General features: G+C 34.9%; 2 protein-coding genes across 2 annotated transcripts in view; one reads left to right on the top strand and one right to left on the bottom strand.

Moving 5' to 3' along the window:
• Window positions 1-386: 386 nt before the first annotated feature.
• Window positions 387-4,035, top strand: LOC149791008 (uncharacterized). The gene has a single exon (XM_089972878.1). The coding sequence runs from the start codon at window positions 1,442-1,444 to the stop codon at window positions 3,713-3,715; it is 2,274 nt and encodes a 757-aa protein (XP_089829004.1). The 5' UTR covers window positions 387-1,441; the 3' UTR covers window positions 3,716-4,035.
• A 13,631-nt stretch (window positions 4,036-17,666) lies between these two features.
• The window catches only part of LOC149791007 (neurobeachin-like protein 1), a 225,434-nt gene continuing 221,903 nt past the window's right edge, over window positions 17,667-21,197 (bottom strand). The window contains exon 58 of the mRNA XM_089972877.1: window positions 17,667-17,985. Coding sequence (XP_089829003.1) covers window positions 17,847-17,985 — 139 coding nt within the window. The 3' untranslated portion in view covers window positions 17,667-17,846. The remainder of the gene's footprint in view (window positions 17,986-21,197) is intronic.

Raw genomic sequence — 21,197 nt, 5'->3', positions numbered from 1 at the left:
GCATTCTTTTATACATGCCATATAATTATAATTGTTACACTGAGCGTTCAAGTGAAATAATTACCATGGGCATGAACGATAGTAATGTACATTGTGGCTAACACAATTAGAGTTACCTCTTTCACTGTGCTGATTGAAATGGCGAAGAGCTATCCTGGTGACAGTTGTCAAGACAAGTAAAACGAGACTGTGGGCACTGTATTCATACACCGGAACTATCTCTTGCTACCTTTCTTTCACGACATAACTCTTTCACAGTTTGGCACGACAAAATACTAAAATATAATTTTGAATAATATATTTTGTAATTTAAACCATCTTGCATTTTGTTGAGAGGAGGTGAACATCATATTATTGGAATAAGCAAATAAGCTTTAAACTTTGCTTTCGTCCTATTTGAATGCAAGGTAAATAATACAGCTGAGAGTCATGTTATCAAAGTGTAATGGCATTCAAATGGTCGGGATAAATGGCATTCAAATGGTCGAGATAAAATATCTGAATGTATTAACCTGTGAATTCCATGTGTCAACAGGATTAACTTTCATGTTATAAACCAAAGTTCATTTTTCCACTCTTCGGTAAATTAAATTAGGAAAAATGGACGGCAACATTCAACATAAGTATGTGTGATATTTTCCATATTTTGTGATACGTCCCAAACAAAAGCTGTGATAACATGGATAGCAATATTATGTGTACTTTTCTCCAATATGAAATTGAAATCTGTAAAGAATTTAATATTTTTTTGGAAATAATCATGAATGTGTTTGCATATAAACAATTTAGTTCAGATACGGACGGAAAAGGAAAAGATATGTATTCACTAATGACGCTTGCAAGAGTCATTAGTACACTTTCCACGATTAATAAATGATATACTTAATTGTATTTACTACTGGGCAAAAATGCCAAATGGATTATTTCGGCCAAAAAATATTCAATAGATTTTGAGTGCGTGGAGAATAAATAAGAAATGTGCAATACTGCTGAATATATAAGATTCGCTGAGACATAATTTCGCAGTGGATATCTACATTCCATTAAAAGAAGAACCAGCTAAACGAGTGATTCTGAATATTGGCTGTAAGTTGTGAATAAACAACAGTGGGCTATATGTACATATATGAGAACAGTTTCTTACAGCAGATCAATGATCCGGACAATTATGGTTTGCTATAGACAGCACTAGGGCAAATCTCCAGAAACATTTAAGAAAAAAAGAAAGAAAAAAAAATATAAACAAATCTACAGTGACAATGTCCAGCATCCATTTCTATAAAGCAAAATGTCTCGAAACATGCAAAATATACCTGTACCATACACGAATTACAACGTTTTTCAAAGAGGATGGAGTTATCGAGAAGTTATAGAAAGTATTGCGCCATAAACATTATGAGCTCATATTTGTTTTAAAAAGAGCACTTTCTAAACAAGAAATATGGAGTTTTGTCCGACATGTGCAAATAAATATGTAAATCCCAAGATCTTGCCTTGTTTAGACACAGTATGTCTGGCATGCCTTGAGGAGACTGCTTCACAATCTAAATCACCAGTACAATTCAAATGTCCAGCATGTGCTGGTGAGATACGGATTCCAGAAGGGGGCGTGTCTGAATTTCCCACCAACACCCATGTGGTCGGGAGTCAAATCTTGTCCTCCCTCATAGAAATTCCACCATGTGAAATCTGCGAGGAAAAGTTGCAAGCAGAAAAGAGGTGCATTGAATGCGAACAAAACTTTTGCTCCGTCTGCAGCAAATCTCATCTAAAGCTGAAACTAGCCAAGGATCACACACTTATCTCACTTACCGACCCCGAGGGACAGCGCCACCTAACAACCACCGCATATTGCGATAAACACCGCGCGGAGGAGTTGTCCTTTTTTTGCCGCACGTGTCTTGTACCAGTTTGCATAAGATGTCGTCTGACAACGCACGAGAACCACACAACGGAAGAATTGATAGAATTTGCGGATCAAACACGCGCGGAGCTGCAGGTTTTGCTTGATTCTGGGAAGAATTTTCGATTATCCATCCTTAGCGAAATAGAAGAGATGCACAGCTATAGGGAGATCCTGGACAAGAAAGAAAAGGTCATAGACGATACCGTATCAACCAGGAGAGCGCACTTTCATGATATGGTGGATAGGATTTGTGATGACATGTCGAAAAAACTAAAATCAGAAGTTGAACTGGAGAGAGGCAGGATTGAGAACGACCGGAAAGACATGGAAACCTACCTCGAGGGTTTGTCTAGACGTTTGACGACCGCGACACAAATATTAGAATGTGGCGCTAATATCGAGATTGTAAGGTTAAGAAACTATATTCTGCTCACCTTGATGCAGCTAAAGAAGACGTCACCTCTGAGCCTTTCCGGTGCACGGCTTGATATTACCTTTTCTCACCAGAACGACGCGGAACAGAGTTTAAGGTATTTGCTTGGAAGACTAAATATGGAAGTACTGCCGCCTCATTATATCCAAGTTGTTCACGTTGCAACATTCCGTGTGGAAAATAGTTCTTCTGTTGTGAACTCAATATGTACCACCACTGACGGGAAAGCATGGCTTGCCTGTGGATGGAAGCCAGACATATACCTTTTCGATGCACACGGACGAAAATTCAAGACGAGGCGTGTTGGAAGAGACGTTGATTACATAGCAATGGATTCTGACGGCAATGCGTATGTTTCGTGCCGCGACGAACACAGTGTGAAACGGTTCGACAAAAACTTTAAACGTCGAATGGCAACAATGTCAATAAAATATCCACGTGGAATAGCATGCACGCGAGATTGCAGGCTAGTCGTATGTGTTGTAACCTCGCCGACTTATTTTGACTATAATCCAAGCCACGAGAATGTCGTGCTCAAATTCGGACCCGATGGAGAGGAGACAGGACAAACTAATAATCCTCTTCATTTTTACAAATACCCAATTAGAGTGGCCGTGAATACGAACGGGGATCTGTGTGTATCTGACAATGTCATGCGTCAGGTGTTAATAGTAAGAGATCAAAAGATTGAGAATTTTTACGTGCCCACATCCAAAGAAGATGATGTGGCCATTGTAAAGTCTGTCACTGTCTCGGCAAGATCACTCCCTGCTGCCAGCGAGTTCTTCATTACAGCACTAAGGGAAGAAGAGGATGGCACACCTTCACGTTCTATTAGCCGGAAATCTACAGCTATGACACATTTCAGTCGAAAGTCCATGAAAGGATCTGGCCGAAAAGCCGGAGTGCGTTCCAAGGAAGTTTATACACGGAATCTATACGAGTATGAAGACGATACGTTTACATCATCGAGCACGAAAACCACAACACCTCAAAATACGAATTCTGAAAGATCCCAAAAAATTGAAGATGGTAGTACTTCCACGTTAATTTCACCCATGAAGTTGGAATTCCAAACTACAGACGTGGATCTGATCGAGCGAGTACGAAAAACTAACGAAACACCCGCATTTGATCCTCGTGGAATCACGTGCGATAGGTACGGACATATCATCGTCTCGGACTATAGCAATCACAGTGTTCACATGCTGGACAAACACGGACGTTTCCTCTGCTACCTAGTAACGGAGGCCGACGGAATTATTGGTCCAACATCAGTTGCAATTGACAGCAACGGTCTTCTTTGGGTTGGCGGTGGAGATGCCACCGTTAAAATTTACAAATATTTGAATACAGATATATTAACTTTATCTTAGGAATGCACGTTTGTGTACAACAGCAACAGCAAATAAGCAAAAAATAAACAAACAAGATACACAGCAAAAATTGCTACCCTTTCAGAAGAAGCCAAATATGCAAATGACATTTTGTTTTCACGTCTCTTGTTCAAATATTTATGTCCATACGAGCTGAATGTATCGTCCGAGACATGTCATAAAACTTACCATTTTGAACTTTTGTTTTCATTCTTAGTTTAATTGTCATTAGAAATTGGAAACAATCTCAGCAATAAATAATTTTAAAAAAATAATAACATTGCTGTAACAGAAATTATAATTCCATACTTATACCCTTCCTTTTCTAATAAATCATGCTTGTTTGATATCTGTACTGTTTTACAGTTTATGTAGAAAGCTGACTAGAAATAATGTGTAATTGTAGTTTTAATAAAGCTGACTAAAATAAGTTTTATCTTAGGATACATTAGAGTTCATTACCATCATGTTATTATACACTACGCTGGAAAGAACAGCATAATTTACAGATTTAATAATATCCGAAATATTTTCCCCAAGAATCTATTTAATATGTTGATGGCATAAATGATCACTAATCACAAAATCAAACATTCTAGTAAAATCAATAAAAACACAAAACAATTGCCTTCTTCAAATAACTGTATACAGAACAAGTCAATATAAAATTGAAAAAAAGTCCTCAGCAGAACCGACTTTTTTTTCTTCCTTCTTCTAAAATCCTCATGCTCTTGACAAATACGTGCTTGTTTTCCGCAGAAGCGTTAAATATATTATTTATTATCCTAGTAACGAAAACAATTCGGTGAAGTTACACTTATGTAACTGTTATTAGACCACTGGGCAACATTTTCTTTGACGCGTTTGACTTACCGAAACTAATTTCAAGGAATCCAAGATAAGTGTTGAAACCATTATAATAATCTTGAGCGATTATTATCTTTTGTAAATTGGTGTGGAGGCCATATTGGATGTAATATTGCTACCACTTTCATTTCGAGCCAGCTAAATATTAGAAGACTTTTAATAACACACCTTGTCAATATGATCATTCACTCTGAAGTAGAAGTTACAACAAGATTTTCGAGATGTCGCTGCGCAGTCATATCGGCTGTAAGATTATAATCCATGAATTCACTGGTCTAACCTTTGCTAAAAAACACCATGTCACATTTGTAAATATTTTAATCAGCTGTTTGCTTATAAGTTTATGTACTCTTTCTGAGTAAGTTCTTGAATATTCACCAGTAAGAAGCGTACTTCTCTCTTCTTTAGCAACCAGGATATTTTCTGTGACACACTTGTGACTTTCAGATTTAGGAATTTTACAACTGTCTGAATCTATAGCCTGTTGATATCAAAATTAGATTGTTTCTACTCCATAAAATAGCCCCTCTTTAATGCATTATGCAACATGGACGATCTGAAACAATGGCCACTACAGACTAAAGAAGATCATGCCATGTCTTGATGTTCACTGATATGTACTAAGGGTACTGGGACTTTGCGGCAAAAATTCATTTTGTGTAGAAGCCCAGTTGGAATTTTTGAAGGTGCAGTAGAGCTACATACTGTCTGATCTCCTGGCATATGTAGTACATATCTTGCAATCAGCCGCCATGATGGAATGCTACATTATAGTCAGTGTAAACATCGGATGCTGCTGCTTTGCACTCTTGCATCTGCACTGGACTGACTCAGACTTTGATGATTTGAACACTGACATGCTGATGAACGTTGGATTAACTCAAACATTGATGCTCTGATTAGCATTGGATTAACTCAAACATTGATCCTTTGAACAATGAGGCATTTATGAACACGATAATTATGCTCACTATTCTGTCATAAGGATGAGGTGAAGCTGAATTTAAGGCTGATCTAAAGGGTAATGGTCCAAGTTTTATTTATAAAAAATTCTTGTTCTTTTTATTATGCTCTAGTTTATCTACCTAAATAGCAAAGACTTAATCAAAAGTCTGGAAAAATAACATTTATCTTGCATTCACTACTTCATGTTCAAAGAATCTGATTTCTCATAGAGTGTGACATTTAACAGCTTGTTCAACTCAGGCTATTTGTGTTTGTGCATTTCAAATCAATTCACGTGATTCACTTGTGAAAGATTAGCATAATCAACTCTGACCCCTGTAATTTTTACATGACCTGATCACCCTGAATTTTTAACTAATGAATTTGATTATTTGACAATGAATCAAGCATACAATGTGCAATGAAATAAGAGGTAGGTGTGTCAGTTGAGATATACTGGTAAGTACATATTTGTAGTTTTTCAATTTCAGACTTATTTACCTCATTTCATATCTCAAACCTTAAAAAATTGCAACAAATGAACCAACAACAATGTTGATAAGCTTAGTATGTTGAAAGTACTAACCCAAGCAAAAGCTCACTTGGCACATGTATAATCATACAATAGTTTGGCACTACTTGCATCTCAAATTTTGAGCAGTCCTATGAAAAGTATAGGTTGACTCTTGTCATACATTACACCAGTAATAATCCTCTTTCTGACTGACAGTTGTCAAACTACACACAAATAATAATCCCCTTTCTGGTTGACAGTTGTCATACTACACATGTATAATAATCCCCTTTCTGGTTGAAAATTGTCATACTACACTAATATAATAATCCCCTTTCTGGCTGACGGTTGTCATACTACACACGTGTAATAATCCCCTTTGTGGTTGACAGTTGTCATACTACACACGTGTAATTATCCCCTTTCCGGTTGACAGTTGTCATACTACACATGTATAATAATCCCCTTTCTGGTTGGCAATTGTCATACTACACTAATATAATAATCCCCTTTCTGGTTGACGGTTGTCATACTACACACATATAATAATCCCCTTTCTGGCTGACAGTTGTCATACTACACACATATAATAATCCCCTTTGTGGTTGACAGTTGTCATACTACACACATGTAATTATCCCCTTTCCGGTTGACAGTTGTCATACTACACATGTATAATAATCCCCTTTCTGGTTGGCAATTGTCATACTACACTAATATAATAATCCCCTTTCTGTGTAATTAGTAAATGATATGCTCAAGAGACATTATTTCATTTGGTTTTGCTGAAAATATGTATCTTTTAACTCTTAGAACCATTAGGCATTCATATAAAACAACCTGTCTCCCCATGCCATTTCAACATAAACCAGTCTGTGTATAAAAACATGGGACATACTATCTCTCTTGATCTATACATACACAAGTTATATCTGTATGCTTTAACTTTAAACTCACCATCATTTATTGGTCCTTTATCTCATTATCATACACCTCTGTTTGATTGAATATATTTGTGTGTATCTGTACCATATATTTAATACAGCTGAGCAATTCCAGACACCTAACTGAAATTCTGAAGCACAAACAAATTAATCAATGCCTTTAGGTTTGTATATAAATATGAATATATTCTGGTACATAAATAAATAGCTCACAACTAATCACACAAATCTAACGTTAGATATGAAATTAGACCAGTACCCTTTAATTTTTTACAACAGCTCTAAACCAACCTCCAAACACCTATTCTACAACTGCATACCAGACAGTACATATAAATTACAATGGACCAGATCACTTCTGGTGGCATTGCTTATGACAATCACCTTCAATATTTCAGAGAGAGAGAGAGAGAATGATTCTGATAAGTTCTGGCATTTGACCAATTTATTCAGACAATTCCTTTGTATCTGATGTTTTCCTTTCAATATGTCTTAATCACAGCTGCAAAGACATGAAGTGACAAGCAGAGATACTGTATGCACACCGCGATAAGTAGAGTCCAACTTGAAACAACACAGACCCTGATCTACCATCACATAATCTGACAACAGACCAGAGTCTGTGTTGTTTGTTCTGGTGATTACTCACAACAAACTGCAGAGACCCAGATCTGCAGGAGCATTATGTGATGCAGATCTGATCTGTGTAGTGTGCAGTTGGACTTGACTTACAAGTGAATATATAATGATTTAATACTTAGTTTCAGACTTAATAAGTATGCATACTGCTAATTGTCTTAAAAGACTCATTCTCAATATCATATATACTCCCTTATAAGGCAGGTCCATCCGCAAACAACACCGGCCCTCATCTGACAACGCGCAATACACAGGCAGATCAGGGTCTATGTTGTTTGTTCAAGTGATTATGATAACAAACTGCATATACCCAGATCTGTTGGTGTTTTATGTGATGGCAGGTCTGGGTCTGCACAGTTTGTGTTTAGATTTGGCTTATAAGTGATTACATAAAGTATAGGCTAGACAAAAATATTCCAATGTATGTAGAACTCAACTTACAAAATAAAAGCCTACAGAGATACATTTAATTAATTCTTCTCAATACCAATATTGTAACCAGAAATTTCATATATTTAACCATAGCTACAATATAAACTTTTCAAAAAAATGATATAAAAGCAGAGGAAGCTCAGGTATATTCAGTTTCCCCAGCTGTAGTCAAATATCAGCTTTGACTGAGGAGTTTCCCCAGCTGTAGTCAAATATCAGCTTTGACTGAGGAGTTTCCCCAGCTGCAGTCAAATATCAGCTTTGACTGAGGAGTTTCCCCAGCTGCAGTCAAATATCAGCTTTGACTGAGGAGTTTCCCCAGCTGTAGTCAAATATCGGCTTTGACTGAGGAGTTTCCCCAGCTGTAGTCAAATATCGGCTTTGACTGAGGAGTGAATTAGCCTGTGATGGACTGACATACCATCTTGCGAAAGGATGAGATAAAGTCTCATTTCATGAGATATGGCAGACTGAGGCAGACTTTTGATTTTTTTTCTTGTTATTCTTGATACTGTTGTTAGTGATAATCTTTAAAGACAATAATGTGAGTCAAAACCTCAGTCAGAGAACTGAGCACAAAAGTTATATCAGACTCAAAATGCTAAAATTTATACTTGAACTCATGAGTTTTGCAATTTTGCTGAAATTCTGTATGCATCCGTCACTTTTAGATATTAACACACTCTGAAAATTCACATAAGTCTAGCAGAGTAACAATTCTGAAAATTTGAGCACATATTTATTATTTTTTGTAGAGAGTTTCATGACTTATGGGTCAGGCACGGAAATCGTAAAACTCTTGGGCTTCATTTTGTGCCTCAGATTCTGTTATAACCAATCACAAATGATTGGCTGATAAGGAAAACTCACTTCTGAGAACTTGTTTTGATTGGCTGACAATAGAAACTCAAGCTCTCGGTTTTAGGATCTCCATGCCAGGCAGGCATTCTTGAAACTGTCTGCTATGGAACTTCAGCTCATTAAGAACATTTTAGATACGTTATATTACTTCCAGTGAAATCTTGATTTTTAACTCAGTATAGTAAGTTTTATGATACAGATAGACGTGACATAAAATATCGTATTCGAGGGTTTGGAGAAGTTCAAAGAATAATTGCCCTGATGCCACATATGCTTTTGATTGAACCATATCAGCAAAATGAAAGACAAAACTAAAACGGATATGTCATTTCTTTAAAATTAGATGCAGACACTAGTTTCTGTAATTGAATATGCATGCTGAAATAAATTAGATCACTTTCCATCTGTGCTAACTTGAAGAAGAAAAAAATTATAATACAAAACAACTTGCTAACTTGAAAAAAGTGACAATGCAAACCCACTGCCTTAACAGGTAACTTCATTTTTTCACTTTCATTTTCTTGTAAAGTAAAATTCCAATAAATGTCTGTATATTGATCATAGCAAATAATTAAATGATAATTATAATACAATCTGCAATTATTCAGCATATTATTAAAGCAAATAAACACATCACAATGTTAAAATATAGCCATTTTCAATGTTCTTGATACATTACACTTAATAATATTAATATAATGATATTTAGCCACACTGACGAGTGCAAAAAAACCACAAAAAATAATCCAAAGAGATTAATGAATGAACAGCTTCTGGAAAATGTATGTGTGTGCATGCATCTGTAAAATAAATTCTGTCATGCAACCAGCTAAGTTTTATTTTCTTTCCTTAACAAAAAGCAGAAAGTCTAAACATGCTAATAGTTACTTAGATGTACAGTTTCCCTTCTGTCCTAATATTTAATTTGTGCTGATCTTGTCATAATTATGGTGAAAGGTCCCCATGTACTAAAATGCACAGTAAACATGATGAAAAATGCTAATAGGTGTACAAGTAAGTCAAAAGAGAGGCATCTTAGTAATGCTGTTCAAACAGTACATGTGTTCTATCACTGTGTTGGTGAGCAAAACAGTGCAGTTTTGTCAGAACAATTTGATACATGTCAGAAAATGAATGATCTAAGTTACAAGATCAATAATGAAATTTTGTCAAACATTGAGATGTCACATATCAGATTAAAGACTTTCTTAAAAAACAAATTAAAAACAAGGTATTTTTGTTCTGTGGCAATATTTGGGATATAATAGTATCATACAACCACTAAGTGTGGAGTGAGTTTACAAAAGCCATTCCCACGCCTGGTCTTAAACCATAATGTTTAGAACCATTTGATATTTGATTCCATATCGAGCAGGTACATATTGCACAGACTGATAACACCATATTGATATAACACAATGCATGTAATGCAAATTAGGCATAACAAATAAGCAAAACAGAGGACAAAAATAAATAACAATGGACACGCACAAGAATTAACTTACTGCAAAGAGTATTGAAAGACATAAATTAAACAAGCATTTAAATATATACATCTATATACAAATTATAATCAATAAATAAAACTAAATGGTCTCATGAGCTGTAAGTTTCTTATCCTGATATGTCAAAATGTTAATGTTTAAATAAACAAAGTCCCTTGCTAACACCAAAATGTTTACATATTATTTAGGTGCAGTTACATGAACAAGTTAACTAAAACTCAGGTGTCTATGACTTGGATACAATTTCATGTATAAAATGTTGCTGCTCAAAGTATTACTGATTCAGTACATAAAGGATGAACTTAGTAAGAGTTGTTTCCCTTGTCTAGCATGCAGGAGGACCAAACCTTACTTTGCTACATAATTTCATATTTTCACTTTTCAAATGAATCCTCTTGTCAGCATGTAATATACGATGCTTTTATCTTACACAATAATTGACAACTTTCTGGAGGCTGCATGTCATGTTCAGCTCGTGTGTGGAAGCTGAGGGGTAAATTGAATGTAATCACATACACATAGTTTAGTCCAATGTTTGTGTGCTAGATATGTTGAGGGTCAGCAAAATGCAATCACTGTAATAAAACTTTATGGAGTTGCTTAATTTTCATGCCAGAATTGAAATAATAATATATATTTCAACAGACAAGTATCTTTCTCAATAATGCAATTTTTAATATAATTCCCTTCAACTCACATCCATGGAAATTATAAAAAAAAACCACAACACTGAAAAAGGTATTTACCTATTGAAAACAGATGCTTTCTTATAAGTCAGATCTGACTGCAAACTGCACAGACCCAGATTATTTGTCACATAATGTGCAAGGAAATCTGGGTATCAAATAATTGTCATGAATAAAAACACACCAGTTTGTTTTTCAAAATCCCTTGTCAAATAAAATCATATTTCAGTTAGCTTCCACTTTTATCATTAATCATCAATTACTCACTAGTCTGACAGTGGATTTCATGCTGACTCAGCTAATGATACTAGTTCAATAAAGGATATGAAGGTGATTTAAATTTATTTGTGTTCATCTTCACACTAAGTAGAGACTGGATGATAGTCTAGCTGCTGTTCATCCTTCCAATGAAGGTTTAGTCGAGCTTTTCTGAGTAATGAAAATGATCTCTCTGCATTTGCATTTCTGAGGGTAATTGTCAAACATGTGATGGGCACACTCGATAACATATCAGGTATGGGTATTCCTGACAGAAGACGAATGTCAAACATGAGATGGACACATCTGATAGCATATCAGTTCTGGATATTTCTGACAGTAGATGACTGTCAAACTTGAGATGGACACAGTTTATAACATGTCATGTCTGCATATTTCTGACAACAGATGAGTGTCAAACTTGAGATAGGAACAAATGATAACGTGTCAGGACTGGGTATTCCTGACAGTAGACAACAGTTGTTCTGTTCAGCACAGTATCATTGTGCCCTCAAAAAGAAATCCACTTCTGTGCTGTTTTTACCTTCGCAACTACAAAAACAATCAAGCTTTGCTCTTTCCTAATTACTTAATGCATATACAAAAATCTGACTCAAGGAACCTTTGTCACTGATCACAGACTTGATAATAATCTTTATCAAAGATGACAGTAACTGTTTTATGCAAAGCAACAAAGTGTGAAAAACAATGTTTCAACAATATGCAGATCTGATTTACCCACTTCTAATGACATGGACTGATATACATCCAGAACTTTACCTATGTAAATTAGCCTAATGGGTTCTCCAGCAGCAAGACTAGAAACACATAAATCACCCTAGCTAATATCAAGTCAGTTAATATGTGTAATATGGACTGTTTATCTCTAACAACCTTTACCTTTTAACCACATCAATGACAATTAACTGTTTAAACTGTCTTGGGGTTATAGCATTTCATGAGCATTAACCAAAAAATCACAAACAGTTTGCTTTTATCCAGGCTACATGTTACAGGTATATGACTGTATCAGAAAAGTTTCCTTGACTTTTTTCTTCTAAATAAGACTTATTATGAATCAAGCTTTTATAAACACAGCTGTGTCATGAAGAGTTTTAAAAAAAACATGTTTCTCACGTGACATACTTTAACATAGTTGCTATGTTATTTCCAAGCAAAGTATGTCAGTTTATAACCTTGAAATACCGTGGGATATGTGTACACAAACTTTCCCAATGCCTCGAACATGGTCGACAAATGGAAATAACTTCATCAGTGTGAAGCTGGTCTATCTGCATTTAGATGAAGCTACATTAGTTGTAAAGAAGGTATACCAATCTTCCCTGTAACATATGTACCATACCAACCTTCCCTGTAACATATGTACCATACCAATCTTCCCTGTAACATATGTACCAATCTTCCCTGTAACATATGTACCAATCTTCCCTGTAACATATGTACCATACCAATCTTCCCTGTAACATATGTACCAATCTTCCCTGTAACATATGTACCAGTCTTCCCTGTAACATATGTACCAATCTTCCCTGTAACATATGTACCAGTCTTCCCTGTAACATATGTACCAATCTTCCCTGTAACATATGTACATTTCATTTTCTCCACAAGTAGGAAAACAAAATACAACTGACTTTCATTCCTCTGCTTTAATGCCAATGAAAAGCCAGTTGGATTACAGCCAAACATGAACAATATTCATCAGAACCTGGATATGCCAAACTTCAGTAATCCAAACTTTAGACCTGTCTGGACATAAAAATATGCACTAAACATTTCTCAAGAATGCATACAGGATAATATAACCTACTGATTGTCTGAAATTGGGTAAGCTTGGATAATTGTGGTTTTTCTGAACCCAGATTGTATCTAATGCCTGTCATTATAATGTCCCAGTCATGTAAATGGTCTCTTTAGAAGCTAATCCAGCTTCAGAAGAAAGCTGCTGTGCTGATGAATACTGGTGCCAATTAACTTAATATGCATTTCTAAGACAGACTGTCCACTGCTAGCATGTCACTAAAAACTGAGAATTAGTCGGTAATGCTAACTAGTTATTTCTAAACCAGGCACACTCTGCCAATTAATCAGGAATTACAAAATGTAATATTTTATAAATGAAAACCAGACAATGCAATACAATCTCAGTTAATAAATAACTAGAAAAAGCACTTTTTACCATACTGATACTGTCATATACACAATGAGCAAAATGTCAAATACACTCAGGTTATTTAGGTATCATATATGTACAATTCATTCAAGTATACAATCAGGTTATTTAGGTATCATATATGTACAATTCATTTAAGTATACAATCAGGTTATTTAGGTATCATATATGTACAATTCATTCAAGTATACAATCAGGTTATTTAGGTATCATATATGTACAATTCATTCAATAATACAATCAGGTTATTTAGGCATTATATATGTACAATTCATTCAAGTATACAAACTGTAAACAAAAACCTGCTCACTGAAAATGCTTCATTTTGCTTACTTTGAACAATATTAATACAAAAATTAGATTCTTGAGTAACTTCATAAGATGTCTGCCATACAAGTGTCTAGTAAAATATTTCACTGATCACTGTTACAAATAGTGTTCTGTTTTAAAAATTTTTAGAATCATCTCCACAAAGTGATTTATTACCATCTCCAAATTTGCATATAAAATACTTCCTGATCACTGAAGGCAAAACTCTATTGTAAGCATAGAAGGATATCACTGAATATCACTTTGTAACAAGATGTAGGTAAGGAAGACGAGTCTCAATCAGCCAAAGGAACTGTAAGTGTTTATATGTTTTACATTTTTCCATCTCATCATCACATAATCACCTAATCTCATCAGCAAATTAAATCGTTTTTCCAGATTTAGGGAAATCTTTGTTGTGGCACTACAAGGAAAACTAATGTTTGTTTTTTACTAGACTCATCTGGCAAAGATCTAATCAAACCACATGAGTGATCTGGTTGCATGAGACTATGCCATAATATTCAACTCTATGCTATAATATGCCACACTCTGCCATAGTATGCCACAATATGCTACACTATGCTATAATATGCCACACTTTGCCATAGTATTCCATGCCATGATATAATATGCCACACTATGCCATAATATGCTACACTATGTTATAATATGCCACATTATGCTAAACTATACCATAATCTGCTACACTATACTATAATATATACTAGTAATATAATATATAGTCACATAATGTGTCTGCAGAGGAGGGTCTATGTTCCTTGTTCTACTGCTTAGTCCTAATAAACGATACAGATCAAGAGCTGCTAGTGCGTTATGTGATGGTAGATCTTGGTTCATGTAGCTTGCAGTTGGACACAACTTATAAATGATTACATATGGTTTGACTTAAAAGAATATATAGTCTGCTATATTTTTTCCCCAAGGATTGTACCTGTGATATAAAATATATGAACATGTGGAGCCTCAACAAAAGTAATCATATTTTAACAATATGCAAGATGGCAACCCTGTTTTGAATCATCAAACCTGTAAGACCTAAAAATCTGCAGGATGAGCCTCAAAAGCAAACCTACCTTATAGATAAGCTGCAAAAAGACTGCACAGATGTGGAGACAGGTCTGGCTCCAAGTGACAATGAAAAGACCTCTATATAGGTATCTTATGGGATAGTTATGTGTCTGAATTTTTGACAGGCCTCACTTTCAGTGACAACTAAAAGACCTCTCAACAGGCTTTTGACAGTCAAATCTGACTGTTGGCCCGATTGTAAGTGACAATAATAAGACCTCTAACGGGCACCTAATGGGTCAATTTTGTGTTTCTTTTGATTGTTTTGACCACATGTTCAATAAGTATGAACTCAGACTCCATGTCAAATCATAAACTTTGAATTTCAATCCATAACATTCTCTGAAACGGGCAGAAACTATATCGCATCTGTATAATGCAATAAATTTCATTCTTGTAACTCAGTAATCGAAGACACAGACACATCAACCCCTAATTATGCTTATTTGAAATCTGAGCATAAATTTGTTACAATCTAGGCAACTCCTCTGGAATGCAAAGTATGTTTGCTAAAAATCACAAACTTTTATTCAATTATATTCCATCTTCCCATGCGCCTATACTGACCTATGTACAGCTGTAACAACTGCGATCCAATGAAAATACATGGGACATTCATTCCTCCAATTCCAGAACCTTGAAATTCTTCAGAATGTTTGTCCTAAACAACAATTAACATCAGTTTTCCTCACAAATTATCAGAATATAAATTAACCTCAAGTTTTATCTGCATCCGTCTTTCCTTTCCATCTTTGCCAACATCTCTCACCTATATAAAGTCCAAATGACTTGCATCTTGTTAAGTACATTGAACTTGACAATGAGAAACTAAGTGTTATGATACAGATGCAAAAGGATTTTTCTTCCTACCTTTCTTCATAAAGTGTGTGGGTGTGTGTGATTTGGATTTTTAATGTAGCTTTAAAAAAAAATCAGTCATATCGCTATGATGTCGGCAGTGTGGCAGTTAATAGTGATGTCTAGCACTGGGGCATCATGCCGCAGACATGTAGCATGATGTCCCACCCAGTTACATTATCCTGATACCAGGCCAACCAGTCCTAACACTAACTTCTTAAAGCTGAGCACCAAGTGAGGCAGCTGTTAGTACCATTTTGTATAAATCTTTGGTATGACTCGGTTGGGGATCGAACCCACAACCTCCTGCATCTGAAGCAGACGGTCTTACCAGTAGGCCACCGGAGCAGTCTTGTCCACAAAGAACACAACTATTCAAGAATTAGCCAATAAATGTTTTGTTTCCAGATTTTTAAAAATATAAATCAAAATCTGGAATTTTCTTTACACATTTATAATATTTACACAAAATCCAAAATGGCTGGCACCTATGGAGTTATACGTTGACAGATTTTTGAGTTTAAACACATGCCCACACGTTTCATAGCCTCAAGGCCAGGCCTCACTCAAATACCTTCTGAATGGCATGGCCTCACACATTTTTTTATTGTACTAGTTAGTTTTGAAAATCCCATCTTTCAAGCAAACCAATCTCATAAGTAAACTAAAGTATTTCTCCCACAATAAGACCGGGGGGGGGGGGGAGGGACAGCCTAATAAATTTATTACGACATGGCCTTATTAACAGACTGGGATATCCTTAGTAAATATCTGAAAAATGTGATACAAATGAGGAGTGGGCTTATCATTAGATGATGAGTAGGCTTATCATAAGATGGTGAGTAGGCTTATCATAAGATGGTGAGTAGGCTTATCATCAAATAAATATTAGTGATTATGAGCACTGCAAGGCTAATTGAGGACTATTTGAGAGGTGTTACTAAATAATGAGAAAATCTTGAATGGCAGGTTATAAAATAAATAATGAGAAAATCTTGTACGGCAGGTTATGTGTTTTTTTGTAACAGTCTAAGACCATCATATCAAACTTCAGGTTCTGTATAAACTATTTAATTTTGAGTTAACATGAAAGCAAATATCATCAACAATTGAAAGGCAAACATGTATAAACTTTAGATACACAAATGAACACATCAGCTCCCACAGACAGAACATTCATTATAAACAGCCTTTAAATTTTCAATGCATTGTTTCTATACTTGTGTACACAGTGCAAGAAATTGATTCTTGCACAGGAAATACATCAATAACAAAATAAAATGCTTTGACACCAAAAAGATTGGACAAAAAATGATTTGTTCTATGTAAAAATCAGATTCACAAAACTTAATGGCTTCAAATTATGTTACAATGTATTATCTTGCCCATGAGGAAGTGATTTTTACATTTCTACTTGTCTGTTACAAGTTTTATTTTCCAAGCATCTCAATGTGTCTATATATATCATTCAAAGTTTCAATTGCTATTTCATCCTAAATATGACATTCACACAAAATAAGCACATGGTTGTTGTAAATGTAGATATTTACATGCCCATGTGAAAATGAACTTTCCCCAAACAAACGGCAATGGGAATATTGAAGGCCTTCAAATCTCCTAGGGTACAATAGGCACTGGAACATATAATGCATAAAATTGTGGTCCACCTTTCTAAAAATTAGTTGTTATATAAACTTCAAGTTATATCCCTGTTTCAAAATTTTACTTATTTCCCTTTTGTCTTAAGGCTTTAATGCTGTGTATAATAATAATAATAATAATAATAATATAATAATAATAATAATAATAATAATAATAATAGTAATAATAATACACAATGCAATAACTGCTCTCAGTATTTTTTATTTCATGAGGTGTTCATGCAAACTGCCGTGAAGTTCGTTTTTTCATCTTATCAGAATAACCTAGAATATCTTCATTCTCTTTTGTTCCATCTCTTGAAGACTGCTAGAGAAATATGGTATATTTGGTTATAATGGGAATCATGGCTAGTGTTTATGCCTTTATCATCTAATCTCTCTGTTTTTGATCCCAATAATAATAAGCTTCCCATCTTGTAGTCCAGCAAGGATGTGACTGTTGCCATTGGTGACAGCCAATGAGTGAATTGGAACCAACAAAGCCACAGACGTCAAATTCTTGAGCCTGAAATACAAATAAAAAATATAACTATTTCAGTCTTAAAAAGTTATGCAATTTGGAGTATCATGGTCTTAAAATAAGTAATAACAAAGAGCGATAACCAAAAGGTTTTGTAAAATTCAACAAATAATTTATTTCCCAAATATACGAAGTGAAAATGTAAAAAGAAATTATGTTATTGCAAATTAAATCCTAAATATTCCTAGAATTACTAACACAAGTCCTAATGAATATAAAGTTCTGAATAAACTTTTGTGGTATTCAAATAATTTCCAATGACGAAGGTGTTGATGTGCCTGTAGTGGTTCGTAGTCTCTAATGTACTTACATACATGGTACCTGAATTAAAATGATGTGCCAACAGTCTTTGTTGAATCACAGTAACATAATCTAAGATTTCCTTGCTTGAATTCACTTTAATTCCCAGTTACCGGTAATGTCTCTTTCCAAGAATGTTATAGAGCACTTTGTATTTCCAGAGAAGAATAAATTGAATTAAATAAGTTCAGCCCAAACAAAACACTGAACACAACAAATGATTCAGCCTGAAGATCTTAAAGCATGAATGAATAATTTCTATATAAACAAGGTTGTTTAAAATAAACTACAACACAAATGAAGAGCCAGGATGTATGACAAAGTCCATTTCCAGAACAATCCAAACAATAATTAGACAAGGTCTATGTTACTAAAGTTATAATAAAGAATAAACCCAATGTCCTTGACTGTGACAATGATAAATATGTTACTAAAGTTATAATAAAGAATAAACCCAATGTCCTTGACTGTGACAATGATAAACATGTTACTAAAGTTATAATAAAGAATAAACCCAATGTCCTTGACTATGACAATGATAAACATGTTACTAAAGTTATAATAAAGAATAAACCCAATGTCCTTGACTGTGACAATGATAAACATGTTACTAAAGTTATAATAAAGAATAAACCCAATGTCCTTGACTATGACAATGATAAACATGTTACTAAAGTTATAATAAAGAATAAACCCAATGTCCTTGACTGTGACAATGATAAACATGTTTACTTCTGTTGACAATGATCCTAATATTAACCCAAGATCATAAAGAAAATATTTGTATTAGTTGTTTACAGAATAATTCTTTTTAATGATTTTGGTCCAGTAAACAAGCAACTTGTTTCTGTACAAGCTCAGCTATAAGATACAATTTTACATAACTCACAGCATATAATGAATAAAAATGGCTATCAAACAATGCATAGTAAATATACACAAGGGGAGCCACATTAATATTGTATGCACATATCAGTCAGGAGTCATACTAATACTGTATACATGTATCACTGTTAATGGTTTAAAAAATTGCCATACTAATGTACTTATATGAAGATAAAATAAACAATCATTCCAAAGAACATGATGTCTCTTCCATGTTTTTTACAACAATGTATCTCCCCTGTATGTGACTCACAGAAACTTTAAGAAAAAAATTTAACACAACCAGGCTCAACCATGCTATCACATAGCTCAGGCTGAACAAGAACCTGGGCAAAGGTCTAGACAAATGACTGTAATGCTTAAACTGAGACATCTGAAAAATCTGGCAAAGGCCTACATAAATTACTGTAATGCTTAAAGTGAGACATTTTAAAAACCTGGCAATGGCCTACACAAATGACTGTAATGCTTAAAGTGAGACATTTAAAAAATCTGATAAAGTTTCTCATTGTTCAAAAGACTTATTTCATTTTAGTGTTCATAAGGGCCTAGTTCACTCATAAAATGATTTTGAGTGCGCATGGCTGTAATGTGGGTGTAATGAATATTCCACTGAATGGTCATCTTCACTAGCCAAGGTTCTGATGTGATAAACCTCTTGACACCTTGGCATACAGAACAAATACATGTATTTCTGTGCTTCGGGTATGTGAACTTCATTTGATGCAGTGGCAAGCCACTGCATTCAATCAAAATTAAGTTCTTCAAATTTAAACACTGTTCCTACATGATCGAGACATGGGGAGCACACAACTCGAATGGACTGATAAATAAGCAATTTTCCACTGCCATTGCACATTTGCGCAAACACCTTTCACTCAAATACACCTGTAATGGCTTCCCTCATTACATAGTCATACTTTCGATGTTAAACTTACAAAGTATGCTTTTAAGATCAATTGCTCCCACCATTTTTGGCATGTGTACAATGCAACATGCTATTGGCTAGATGGCATTACATACTAAGGGAGGCAACTCATGAAATCCAATACATATCGCTAGGACAAAGCACCAACATATCTGTTTGATCCGCTAAGGTGTAGATAGGGTTATCATATCGAAACCATGGCTAGCGAAGATGTTGTCTGGTCAAATGGTAAGGTCACTCAGATCAAAACCTGCAGAATTCTTTCTTTAGTGTGTTTTATTTTCAAATTTATAACAAGGACACATTAGTTGGCTGATTATTTGATTATTTGATTTGTATTTTAATATCATTTATACACATTATTGGTTATATTACACCAAAGAAAAAGTGGAGCTAAGTGCCTTTCCAAAAGACACACCAATGCAGCTGACCCAGGTTGGTCTGGGAGGGTATAAAACCCATTACCCTTGAATTGTATGTCCAACATGGTACCAATTGCTCGAGCTGTCATGGTTTCCTCAACAATCACCAGGAAAGAGTGAACATGTTTTTGCTTGTGCATCATAATTCTACAAACTGTGCAACAGTGATATGAATAGACAACACCAACCAGTAACAATCATCTGCACAGAATTTTACCAGACTCTCTGCTTGACCTTTACCAGACTCTTTGCTTGACTTTTTCCAGACTCTCTGCTTGACCTTTCCAAACTTCTACCCAACTCTTTTGCCTGACCTTTACCAGATGTTTACCATACTCTTAGCCTGACATTTACCAGACTCTTTACATTACATTTACTGGGCTTTTTACTTGACCTTTACCTAACTATTTGATTAGCACTGAGATAGATATCTCTCTGTCATGTGAAAGTTGGCTGAATGAGACTAACCCTAACCCTAACCCTTAATATTGACAATAATGTCTCTAATGCTGATGGAAAAGTGATGTCTCACCATGCTTACACTGGTAAGACAAAAACCTATTGCAATTATTCTCAGTAATACAAAAAAAAGTAATAATGGTATCTCTAAATAAGTATGAATGATATCTCTAAATAATTATGCTTGAAATATTTACCAATAT

Source organism: Sinohyriopsis cumingii, chromosome 10 (assembly GCF_028554795.1).
Source record: "Sinohyriopsis cumingii isolate HCF-2022 chromosome 10, ASM2855479v2, whole genome shotgun sequence".
In the NCBI taxonomy this organism is placed as follows: Eukaryota; Metazoa; Mollusca; class Bivalvia; order Unionida; family Unionidae; genus Sinohyriopsis; species Sinohyriopsis cumingii.
The sequence above is the reverse complement of the archived record's forward strand: the minus strand, read 5'-3'. Positions and strand labels throughout refer to the sequence as shown.

What these genes read in the sequence shown, in the direction of transcription:
- LOC149791008 (XM_089972878.1), top strand. Translation starts at nt 1,442, where the DNA reads ATGGAGTTTTGTCCGACATGTGCAAATAAATATGTAAATCCCAAGATC.